Source organism: Ruditapes philippinarum, unplaced genomic scaffold (genome assembly GCF_026571515.1).
Source record: "Ruditapes philippinarum isolate M1 unplaced genomic scaffold, ASM2657151v2 ctg12130_1_1_1_1, whole genome shotgun sequence".
Taxonomy (NCBI): domain Eukaryota; kingdom Metazoa; phylum Mollusca; class Bivalvia; order Venerida; family Veneridae; genus Ruditapes; species Ruditapes philippinarum.
Window position 1 is genome coordinate 1 of NW_026862597.1, and position 12,939 is coordinate 12,939.

Here is a 12,939-nt window from a genome sequence, read left to right on the forward strand (position 1 = left end):
GAACCAATTTTACACCCGAAACGTCGATACCGATATTTTATTTAAGATTACTGATCGAGTTACACGCGGTTTTACATAAAACACACTTTGATCAGAAGAGGGGTGTGTCAGACCAAATGGAGAAAGTTGAAATCAGAGCCGTCATTAAGTACTTCTGTAAGAAACGGAAGGGAAATCCATGAAGACTTCATGTATACACTTGGGAAGGAGTCCCCTTCCTATAGCACTGTGAAAAAATGGGCTGCTGAATTTAAGAGGGGCAGGGAGAGTATTGGAGATGATAAGGGGCCTGGCGGCCAAAAGAAGCAACCAACGATGAAACTGCCGAAGCTGTGCACGATCTGGTCATGTGCGACAGAAGGCGAGATCTGCGAAGCATTGCTTGGGAAGTGGGTATAATCTTTGGTTTAGTTCAGGCAATTCTGACTGATGTCTATTGCATGTCAAAGGTTTTCGCTAGATGGGTCCCGAGACAGTTGACTGACGACCAGAAACGGACCAAGGTTGAAATTTCAAGATATCTTTTGTCTTGCAACGAGAATTAACCTGATTTTATGTACCGGATCGTAACTCAGGATGAAACAAGGGTACATCACTTCAATCCAGAATCCAAAAAAAACAGATCATGCAGTGGAAGTATCCTGGCTCACCCCCTCCGATGAAATTCAAGAGGGTGCCACCAGCAGGGAAGATAATGGCTTCAATTTTTTGGGATAGTCAGGGGATAATCAAGATTGACTATCTTGAGCAAGGCCGTACCATAAACGGTACGTACTATGCAGACAAATTCCGACGTCTGCGTCAAGAAATCGTGCTTGGTGGTCTACTCTTAAGTATTTTATTTCACCAAATACAGACAAAACTATATCTCCTTTAAAAAGTCCATATACTGACAATCTTATACACGATTCCTTCGAAAAAGCTGAACTGCTGAATAACTATTTTTGTAGCCAAACTTTACTGAATGATAGTGGTAAGCAAGTCCCGCAAGCAACTCCTCCAACTGACACTAATCTCCTTACATCTCTGGTTCTTAGTCCTCAAGAAATAGAAGACGCATTAAATAATCTCTCTACAGGAAAAGCATCGGGCCCAGATGGAATAAACAACCGTATTCTCAAAGAATCATCAGCTGAATTATCAATCCCTCTATGTTCCCTTTTTAATCACTCTCTTCGTTCATGTATAGTCCCTGAAACTTGGAAAGACGCAAATGTCTGTGCTATTTACAAAAAGGGTGACACTTGTCTCCCTTCTAACTATAGACCTATTTCATTACTCAGTTGCATTGAAAAGGTTTTCGAAAGAGTTATCTTCAAACACATCTATAATCATTTAAATGCTATCCGCTTTTTGTCCCCTTTTCAGTCTGGATTTAGACCAGGTGACTCCACAGTTAATCAGTTAACACTTTTATATGATACATTTTGTAAAGCGCTCGATAATGGTTTAGAAGTGAGAACGGTTTTCTTTGACATAAGTAAGGCATTCGATAAGGTGTGGCACAAAGGCCTGTTGGTCAAATTAAAAAATGCTGGTATTTCGGGTAAATTATTAGACTGGTTTTCTAATTATCTCTCCGGAAGACGACAACGCGTTGTGCTACCTGGTACTCAATCTACATGGGATGCAGTAAATGCTGGAGTTCCCCAGGACTCAATTTAAGGACCCCTATTGTTTCTTAATTTTATAAATGATATTGTCGTTGACATTGGAAGTCATATCCGTCTTTTTGCTGACGATACCAGTTTATATATTGTTGTTGAAAACCCAAATGCTGCTGCAGAACTCCTCCAATCTGATATCCTAAAAATAACAGAATGGGCCGATACGTGGTTAGTTAACTTTAATCCTGCAAAGTCCGATTGCCTATTGCTAAGTAGAAAAATGCATCAGCAAAACCACCAATCTCTAAACATGCATGGCCAAATTATACCGGAAGTAGAACACCACAAACATCTGGGTATCATTCTTTCAAATGACTGCTCATGGCATGAACACATTAACTATATAGTAAATAAAGCATGGAAACGGGTTCACATTATGCGTAGACTGAAATTTACTCTTGATAGGAAATCTCTTGAAGTAATATACACCTCTTTCATCCGACCAATTCTAGAATATGCTGATGTTATATGGAATAATTGCTCTATGGCGGAAAAGGATATGCTTGACAAGATCCAAAACGAATGTGCTCGTATTGTATCGGGAGCAACCAAACTGGTCTCTCTCGATAAACTTCAACAGGAAGTGAATTGGTCATCCCTAGAAGAGAGACGACGCGTTCACAGGCTTATAATGTTCTATAAGATGATAAATGGTCTTGAACCAGAATATCTAACAAATCTCGTTCCCCCAAATATTGGATCAACGTCTTCGTACAACCTTCGAAACCCAGATCAGTTGAGACCTGTACATTCCCGAACTAACCAATATTACAATTCTTTTTTACCCGTGACAGTTCGCGATTGGAATAACCTATCAAACAGATGTAAGAAATTCACCCACTTTAAAAGTTTTTAAAAGTAAAGTTATGCCAGTCCGTGATAGTACGCCCGCTTATTTTTACAGCGGATCACGAATGGCACAGGTCTTACATGCTAGGCTTCGCATGAATTGTAGCAAACTAAATCATCACCTTTTCACTCGTAATATAGTCCAATCTCCCCTTTGCCATTGTGGACAACCTGAAAACAACTATCACTATCTTCTCGAATGCCACTTTTATAGTTGCCACCGTACATGCCTTCTTACAAAAGTGCGTCAAATCACTCAAAATGTCTCTCTTCATACTCTTCTGTTTGGGGATGTTTCTCTTTCTCAATCAGACAATACGGAGTTATTTCTGGCCGTCCAAAAATACATAATGGATAGTGGGAGGTTTGCATGACGAGTAAATGTTGCAAAGTACTGTCTACGACTTAACAATTACACTGGTAAACACTTAAAAAATAATCATAGTCTTTATACTGTCCGTGTGCTAAAAAATCATTTGTCTCTTCATCTCTAAACGTTGGTTTTCATCTTAATATTCCTTCTTCTTTTTCTCTTTCTTTATTTTTTTTTCTATTAATATATTATATTAAAATATCTATCAATTACAAATAATGCAAGAGCCTTACCACATAACCTAGTTTTGTGTATTTTTTTTCAAAAATATTTTGTATACAATCAATAGAAGCGGTTGTGGTACACATTTTTATATGCTCTTTACTTGCTCATAGATCTACCAGCCATGTATTAGTTTTATTGTAATTTATCAATAATGGAGATTGACTTTAATAAGCACCTAGTGCTTCCGTCAAAATCCTTTGCGTGTATTATGTTAGTTATGGTTATGAAACTGAATGTATGTATAATGTATGATTAAAATATATGCAATAAATATGTTTAAACCGTGAAAGGAGGGGCAAACTGACTCAAGGCGTTCTGCTCCTGTACGACAATGAGCCAGCTCACACATCCCAAGTTGCGATGACTGCTGAAACTGACAGTGGCTTGGAAATTCTTCCCCATCCCCCATATTCTCCGGACTTAGTCCCCTCTGACTTCTACCTGTTTCCGAAACTGAAAACCAAGCTTCGTGGTAGACGTTTTGGAAGCAGTGAAGGTGTCATAGAGGCGGTCAATGAGTTCTTTGAGGACAAAAATAGAGAGTTCTGTTTTGAAGGGTTAAACAAGTTGGAGCACAGGTGGGCAAAGTGCATTGGTGTAGAGGGCGATTATATTGAAAAGAAAGACCATTAGTTGGGTTCGCTGACTACCGGAAGTACATCGGGCAAGGAACTTTTTGATCGATCCTCGCACTCATAGAAAAGAGATTTTTAGATCCTATTTTATGATATAAACAATGCTTAAACTAGGATAACTTGTTTGATAAATACAATAACTGTATTGATATTTTTTATATGTCTCTAAATCAATTCCGAGCTTCAGTCCCTTTGTCATAATTTGATTATTACATAGGTATCTAATAAAGTTAAGTGAGATCAGTCTTACCAAATGAATCCCAATCCTCTACATATGGTGACAATACCTTTTTCTCCTGACGATGTATCAAAACCTTTCAGAAGAGAAACGCATATAATAATTATTAAATTATTATCTTTTATGACAAAACAATTTCATGATTGATGATCAGAATCATTATAATAGTTAACAAAGTTAGTAATACATGAAAAAAAGAGAATGTGGAAATATTTTATATTATTATACAATGTAATAGAGAATTTTCTTAAGACTTATAACAATACAGAGCCATTGAAGTACTGCTTTGAAATATACATAGTACTATTTTTGTGGGTATAATAGTGTCCAAGGATACAAAGTTTTCTTGAGTCAATATTCAACATATTAAGCTGTTTATTTTAAAATAAGTGAAATTCGTCGTCAATATCGTTTAAGCAACAAAGTGTTAGTATTCGTTCATCACGGGGCGAGCGAATTCGATGTAAGGCTTATATGTGAAGTAAGATGTAATTTTGCCGGTGTATTTCCATATTAACTTGGCGAAATCATGGAAATGAATATATTCCATTTGTACGAATCAAAACCATGGCGTAATATACACAATCTGATTAAAATCAGCTTCTAATTAACTCAAAGCAGGAAATAAACTTGAGGAGATCTGAACTTTAATAGTCAAATACACACAACTTAATATCTATAATTCCACTTTCATTATTTAACGTTAAATGCTATTATATATTTTAATAACAGAACTATAGAGTATTGAAAGAACGGTTTGGAAACTAGTATTCAGACTATGTATAGATATTGCAGACAGTTGTGTGTTCATGTACATGTACTATTTATAAAAATAAAGTAAATTAGCAAAAAGTTATGCACCCATCTTCAGAAATAGATACGAGTCAATGTTATACTTTTTGTATGAGGTACGTAGGCTTGATACTTTGTACAACTGAAATAAGATATCTAGTAAAACATTCGTTATTATTCATTCTCTTCTTTCACAACAATTTCACTGCATCGTCTGGGAAAATAGTATCGTATATCACGACATTTGTCCAAATGATTGTTGTTGTTTATGTGCAGTACTATGTTTATGCCCCTTTGTTGTACTTAACATACGAACAAACCAATGACAGAACTAAGCAAACAAATAAGTAAGAAAGTGGGGAAATGTAATTTGGTTAATAAATATACCTGACAAATAATTTCAAACGCAGGTTCGTTTTGTTCTGCTATTCTTTGGAACATGTTCAAAGATTCTGAACGTGCTCTGTACGCTGTTGTCATACGTGTAAAAGTTTCCTCATCTATCATGTCGAGTGATCTGAATATCCCACTACAATAAATAAATATGTACATATACATATGAACAAGAAGTATCTTTTAAAAAGATTACTCTGCCGAGGTAAATATGCTTTTACTTGCAAAAATCATTTCGGACATTTATATTCATAAAGAATTGCTAGCAGTGCGTGATTAATGATATAATATGCGTGATTAATGATATGATAATGACAGTTAAATTTTTACTTGTTGTGACTGCAAACAGTTTTGTAGGACTCTCAGTAGGGTTAGCCATATTGTACGATCGTAAGTCCCAGGATTAAAAATTAGACAAGTAAACCATTTCAGAAATGAACGACCAATGAGATTCCCGCATTTTAGAATGACCAATGAAAAGCCTCCTAGCTGATATCAAGTTCTTTTAAATATTACAGGAAGTAAAAAGGAAAAAGAAAAAAAAAGAAAACACAAAAAACCACGAACCAGCATTGTTTAATAACTTCCCGGTTACATTTGCTGCATATCGTGGATTTGAATGAATTCAGAACGTTCAATAATGTACTTGGTACTTCTATTTCCAGAACTTGTATATCTGAAACATAGGAGATATATGCAAATTACGATTACAGCTAAATGTTTTGATACTTCTAAATAATCTTGTTTCTTAGAAAAATTGATAACTACTTATGTTTACATGTATTTATCTGTTATGTTTACATGTATTTATCTGTTATGTTTACATGTATTTATCTGGAATTGATTTGTGATCAAATACTGTCGTTGTGTAAAGAAACACCGAGTAATGTCATAATATTGAAAATGTTCGATACATGGTAATAAAGGTTTCTTTTAAATTTTTAAACGGAATTCGAATTATTGAAACAAAGTGGAATTCGTCCTCTTCATCATTTGAGATGCAAAGTACACATTAACGATGACGTCTTTCAGAATTATGAGGACGATAGATTTTTATATTGAGATTTTCCCTAAACCAATCGCCAGGAATTTCTTACATAGTAAGGTATTCAGTGGTTCATTGGTTTGTTTCAATTAAAACACCATCACCCTGTATGTAAAGTAATAGGTTCAATACCTTTAAAGATACTCAAATACATTCCAATTTGACCTTCTGCTTTTGGTTTTCTTTGGTCCTCAATGTCATGTTGATATATAGGATAAAACGTCCTCACTGGCGACATGTACATTGTAATAAATCTTATACAGCGTCCCGTTTGTTCTTCATAGCTGAATAATGGTTGATAATATACCCAATGCAGAACGATTTCATTTGTATCTAAGATATAAATCGGAGTATTTGTACAGGTAGCTACTGCATAAAGAAGTAGTTTTATATAAACCTGGTAGTTAGATCCGCTCTTGCAATCTACAATAAACATCTCATACACTTGCTTTTTATTTGTATCACTGTCCTGTATATGAACATTGTCTACTAGCATATCTGAGACTGGCTGGAATTGTTCTGAATGTTTCTCCAGCAGTTCCACAACAGTGTTCTTTAAATAATCTGAATTTGTAAGATGGCTTATACAATGTTCCCCACAAGGATTTTTAATTGTATGTCCCGGTGTCCTGTCGGTTATGTCTTGAATACAATTTGAAATACACTGAAACAGCTGCAATTCGTTGGTTTGCACAACACGGTTTTCAGCTTCTGTCCTAAGAAATTCCGTAATAACTTGTAGTTGAGGAAAGTCTCCATCATCCATTTGATCCATCATATATAAAAAAATTCAATCCCCGATTGTAACTTATCAACTTAATCAACAACTGCAAGCATTTCATCTATATAATACTAAAGGCTGATATTTATGCTAAAAACAACAAACACACACTAAAAAAGCTTTAAACATGATATATTAATAGCAACTGAATACATTAAAGTATAGGTGAATACGCAAATTAATGACACATGATATTAAGATTTAATCATCATTGCGTGTCATACGAAATACATTTCAAAATAAATTTCTTCTACACTTCACTGTAAAATATACCGTGTTTACAAGTTTCATAGAGTGACATTATGCTCATCCATGGGTAGATATAGAGTGAACAGCTGGGTGAAAGTCAAAATAAGTTAACATTTTCTCATAATTCCTTTCAATTTTGTAATTTACTTCACATGAACGATAAATAACTCACTAGGTCCAGTGAAATGTATGTAATTATCTGTCGGAATGTATCTGTAACTTTCAATTTATAAAAAGAATGGGACAGTCTTTTTATATATTTAGGTAGATTTCTTTTTACCCTAAACATTTTCAAATATCATTTGTTGGTCAATCACCATTATAACGACCAGTTTATTGAAATATATAGTCAATTAAAGTCAATTAGACAATGAAAAATGAGCATAATGTCACTATAAGTAAAAATCACAGGGACGAATAGCCGACATTGTTATCTTTAAATAGTTACATTTTTATTATCTTAAATAACAATGTGATAGTGGATACAATTAATTGTTATCGATCAAAATGCTTTTCATAGATTAGTTACCTGTCTAATTACCAGCTAAGTGATTACAATAAGATTTTCACCACAATATATTTGCCAACTTGAGGACAGGGACGTAATTTCAAGCCTCATTATTTAAGAAATAACATAGACTTCTCTGAAAGTTCAATGCCCAGAGCTTAGATATTATGCATGAAAAGTAACCTAGTGGTTTTTACATAAGTTGTATAAATCATGCCTTTTGGGTCAAAACTTGCCCATCCTGGAGGGGGTGGAGTCACTTAGTTTTTATAGAATTAAATAGTAAAACAATCAATTAAAGAAGTTATTTTGTGTGTAATTACAATGCCATGAGCTTATGCATTTGCTTAAGCATTTCAAAGCAGACATCTACCAATATTCTAAAAAATTTGTTGCCTGGAGAAAAAACAAACAAATCCTGATTGTGACTTAATTATTGGCTTTACCCTTTTCTAGCGTGCACCTCAGATGAGTGATCAAGAGACATCATGGCCCTCTTGTTTGAAAGAAAACTTAATGATTGTTGATTCCTACATTATTCATGCTCTTATTTTACTATCAAGCACTGTGAATAGTTGAGCACCCTGTCCTATTGATGGCTCTTGTTATTAAGTACATGTCTGACTATTTTAGTTAATAGTTATTGTCTGTTATCTCACAAAATGAAGAATTTGGCTATTTTCATTGAAGCATGCTAATTACATAAATTTGGCTATTTTATATAGAGCATCCTGCACTGTTAAGAAGAGCAGAGAATGAGAGTGCAGCTGTCATAGCAAGGCGATATGCAGAGCATTTATTGAGACCGCTTCTTGACGAGATGACTTATTTAATTGGTACATACCCAGAAGCAAGGCTTGTAAAATGTTGTGACGTTGAACACCCTTTGTCTGGCCATTGTGGAGATACTTCCTTTGGTAAGATTTAGAAATTGTTAATGCTCCCTTTCTTAGAAGCCAAAGTATTCTTTTTATATACTAATTTGAAAAATGGGAAAACCAGTTACAATCTGGCAGGAGGTATCCACTTTGTTCAAAGCATATCTTCTACATGTTTTCAAAGTCAATGTGTATAAGCAGTTGAATAGCACAATTGATATGGTATTCTGAGGGTTCTGGGTTGGAATCTCGGACAGACTGCAAATTTTTCTCACCCTATGACACATGTATATGGGGATTTTAGAATTACTTGATAGAACTATTGGCTCTTATGAGACATAGTGTTGCACCAGATCTAAATTAAAACATAATAAAGGTGAGGAAAACCTTGTTAAAAGTCTAGGGGTCACATTTTTTAACTGATATTCATTGAATTTTGTTAGAATGTTTATATTAATGATACATGTATCTTGGATAAGTTTGTAAATAGTTCATCTAGGTTACCAGATAAAATCAAGAAAAAAACATGTGTCTTTCAAACCCTGACCAAGTCTATTGTACCCTGGAAATGGAAAAGGGATGAAGATATTGTTATGGCATTGTCTGTCTGCCCATCCATTCATCCATCCATCCGAATGTCATTTCTGCACTATTTCTCTGGAGCTACTGACTAGATTTCAATGAAATTTTGTAGGAACATTAAATTAAAAAAACAGATCATGTATATCATTTGCATGTCTCGATAGGAGCATTTAACTTAAGAGTTATGGCCTCTGATTGATAAAGCAGTATGTAACAAGAGTAACATTTGTTTCAGCAACTTCTTACTAGATTTCTACAGACCTTTTCCAGAGCTAGAGCCATCAATACAAAATATTCGGTCAGACTACTCAGCACATAGTTATGGCCCCTAAATAGTTAAGCAGTAACTAACATTGTTAAAAATGATCTTGAGTAAGTTGTCTGATCTGGATAGGTAAACATTTCTGGCAAAGTGGTTACTGACAAAAATCATTACTGATGACATGTTGCTTACAAATCACAGGTTCTTGCTTCAAATAAGAAATATACAAATTCATCATTATTGTTTGACTTTACAATTTCTGGCAGTTGGCCAAAATTTTCATTGTATTAAATTTAAAAATGATTAACAGAGAACAGAAGGCGATTGAAAGGTATTATCAGCATGATAATGGCCAAAGGGGTCAGTTATCTCTTTTTGATTCATCTCTGATATGTATTTATTCTTTAATACATTTGTTGATTAAAAGTCTTCTCAATAAAGTGGATTTTTCTGTCATTTTAAGTTCTGTTTATAGAGAATCCCAATTAAATTCAAACTTATTTGCTTCTCTGTATTAGGACAATGTTTGTAGATATAAGTGGCAATTTTTTTTCTCTCAATATATTTTTTTGTCCCCTTCTTTTTCGGAGAAAAAAGGGGAATATAAAAATTGGCTCTGTCTATCTGTCTGTCTAAACTTACTGTTTTTCATCCATTGAGGCATAATATATAAATTGGCAGAAATGTTTACCATAATAAGAAGGCATGCCATGCAAATTACCCAGACCCCTACATCAAAGGTCACACTTTGAGATCAAGGCTTAATTTTGTATAGGGCCTGTTTTGTATCCAGTCCATAACTTTTCCATTCACTAAAGGATTTTGAAATAAAACGGTTTAAAACCGGTTTTCATCATTGATAGGCAGTGTGTCATGCACAGCATTCAGACTACTACCACCAAGTAAAGGTCTCATTTAAGAGGACAAAGCTTTACATGGTCAATATTTTTTCCTTGTCTGGAGAAAAACTCTGAAATTTTGAGAGAGATTCCAGTGAAAGTTAAAATATAAAAAGATAACATTAAAGGCCCATTATGCCTCAGAAATCAATATTTTTGAAAGATCTAACATGTGTATAATAATGTTTAAATGACGGATAAGGGCATGGTAGATTTTAAACAACTGAAAAAGTGATATGCATATCCTGCAGTAATGTGTTGTAAAGATAGCAAAATGTAAACAAAGTAGTATTTTGACTTCCATACAAAATACTAAATCACTATAATTATACCAATTACCAAAAAGTTACAGTGGCAAAATATAGTTCATCTACATGGCCAATGAGTAATTGTTTGGAAAATGTTTCAAAATACCAAAAATGAAAGATTTTAAGGAATAAAAATTACAGCATCTTGGGGCTTATAATGGGCCTTTAAGAGGAAGTGCACAGCAAAAGAACCAAAACTCCTTAAATTTTAAATTACTCCCCTTTCAGTTATAAAAACTGCTCATATGTATTTCTTTTGACACATAGGATAATTGGATCAAAAACCAACACAAATTAAGTATCAAAAAGTAACACATACACAGATGTTATTTCATTATATTTCTATGATGACACCCAATGCTGTGGGACATTTTGACTGTTGTTGTACTAGGTCTTATGTTCAACAGGCTGCGTATTAGCATGATTTTAAGGCCCAAATCTGCAAAATGTATAATTGATCATGTGACACCTATAACCATTTGAAAACATGGTGAAATATTTTACCATTGAATTGTGGTTTATAGAATTATAGATGAATGTATATGTAGCTTATTAAAATTCTTTGGTCTTCTTTTTTTTTCAGGTTTACAAAATGGATGGCATGGAAAGTTGGACATACTTATCATGGATAAAGATGAGTCTGGACAACCTGCATTAGGATTACCTGTATTTATTGTAGAGTCATTTGATGACGACGATGATGTTTCTGTGTCCTCGGCAAATTCATACGATAATCATAAGGATAATTCATGGGCTCAGAGTATCGCAGAAACTATAGTGTTTTCATTTTTACAACGTAAACAGAATTTCGGAAATTTACAGAATTATTTGATACCTGGCATAGGAATTAGTAGTGAAAAGATAGTTGTATTTATGTACGACTGTGAGAATGACGTTCTCCTAGCATCTGTAGGAATGGATCTGTTTGATAAAGGTGATGTTCACATGAGGACCATAATATTTCTCTGGTTAGTTTTGAATTACAAGTTGTTTTGCAGCGGAGTTATTGATGATTTTAAAAGTTACCGAGCAAATTTTCACCGATTGGTTGGTGATGAGAAACTTGAGCAATATAAAACTGAAGTATCTTTTCCATTCTGCATAAATTACACCAAAAATAAGCGTTTTGATCCAAATAAACTTTACACACCGAAAAATCTTAAAAGGAGCTTAGATTACCCAGAAGTCAAAAGTTTGAAATTATTCAAAAAGCAATGACTCTAGAAAAAGAGTATCACACATCCTAAAAGAAAATTGTTATCTTAAGTCTGTTTAGCACACCTTGTCAAATAAATTTATAGCTTATGCAAGCTTAAAATGGCTGTTTTTTTCCCAACTGTAATCCACAATAGCTAAGCAGCAGAGTGAGAAGGGGATGACTCAATAAGCCTCAGTTGTCAATCTGTTTATCTGTTTGTCCACATTTTCTTGTCTGCTGAAAAGTGAGAAAATAACTTGTCTAAGATAGTCGCTATGATGAGATAATGTGCAGAAAGCAACATCAAAGGTTTCTACCCCAAGTTCAAGGTCAGACTTAAAGATCAGATATAAAATGTCTACATCACATCCCGCTCCATGAAACTGCTGAAATTTTTTAAATAACTTCTCACAAAAGACAGCCATTTGATTCAATGTGTAAAGGGCAACATACCAATTGCTACTCCCTAGGTCAAGGTCACTTACATGTCATATTAAAATGTGCATAATTTATCTCAAAATAATTAAGTGACTTGTTGGAAAATTTGTACAGCCAGGCTACTACATTCAAGGTCAAGGTCAAATATATATAGAGGTAAAATGTTCTGACCCATAACATTTTGACTTGGACTGCTTAAAAGTTTTTAAAATAACTTGGCACAAATGATCACAATTATGACAAGGTGTGCAGAGCACAATCACCAGACAGCTACCACCAGTGTAAAGTTCACACTGAAAGGTCAAATGTTTAAAAGTTCAAATTTTGTGTCAGCTTTACTGACTTTTAGGAAGGTTAACAATTACTTGGCACAATTGATCACCCCCATGATACTGTCTTCAGAGCTCATCATTAAGGTTTCTACCCTGAGGTCAAGGGCATAATTATGTAGAGATCAAATGTTCTGTTCTTGAGACCAAACAGTAACAACCATGACACTATATGCTTACAAAATGCATGGCCTGTTTCATGCCTGAAGGTCAAGGTTGGTCAAAGGCCATTGTTGAAAGGGGTTATAGCTGTCATTTAGACTGTTGTTTTGATTGGATACCATTAATTT

General features: G+C 34.3%; 2 protein-coding genes across 2 annotated transcripts; one reads left to right on the forward strand and one right to left on the reverse strand.

Annotated features, from left to right (window-relative positions):
* Nucleotides 1-3,979: 3,979 nt before the first annotated feature.
* Nucleotides 3,980-7,191, reverse strand: LOC132719527 (uncharacterized). The gene is made up of 4 exons (XM_060703303.1): nt 6,350-7,191; nt 5,740-5,848; nt 5,167-5,308; nt 3,980-4,063 (listed from the first exon to the last, which is right to left on the reverse strand). The coding sequence occupies exons 1-4, from the start codon at nt 6,993-6,995 to the stop codon at nt 3,980-3,982; spliced, it is 981 nt and encodes a 326-aa protein (XP_060559286.1). The 5' UTR covers nt 6,996-7,191.
* Nucleotides 7,192-8,505: 1,314 nt separating this feature from the next.
* LOC132719526 (uncharacterized) lies at nt 8,506-11,997 on the forward strand. The gene is made up of 2 exons (XM_060703302.1): nt 8,506-8,672; nt 11,268-11,997. The coding sequence occupies exons 1-2, from the start codon at nt 8,576-8,578 to the stop codon at nt 11,900-11,902; spliced, it is 732 nt and encodes a 243-aa protein (XP_060559285.1). The 5' UTR covers nt 8,506-8,575; the 3' UTR covers nt 11,903-11,997.
* The last annotated feature ends 942 nt before the right edge of the window (nt 11,998-12,939 follow it).

What these genes read in the sequence shown, in the direction of transcription:
- LOC132719527 (XM_060703303.1), bottom strand. Translation starts at nt 6,995, where the DNA reads ATGATGGATCAAATGGATGATGGAGACTTTCCTCAACTACAAGTTATT. An exon ending in GTATTTGAGTATCTTTAAAG is followed by an intron (nt 5,849 to 6,349) that starts GTATTGAACCTA and finishes CCTATGTTTCAG; the next exon opens with ATATACAAGTTCTGGAAATA. An exon ending in GAAGTTATTAAACAATGCTG is followed by an intron (nt 5,309 to 5,739) that starts GTTCGTGGTTTT and finishes TATTTATTGTAG; the next exon opens with TGGGATATTCAGATCACTCG.
- LOC132719526 (XM_060703302.1), top strand. Translation starts at nt 8,576, where the DNA reads ATGACTTATTTAATTGGTACATACCCAGAAGCAAGGCTTGTAAAATGT. An exon ending in TTGTGGAGATACTTCCTTTG is followed by an intron (nt 8,673 to 11,267) that starts GTAAGATTTAGA and finishes TTTTTTTTTCAG; the next exon opens with GTTTACAAAATGGATGGCAT.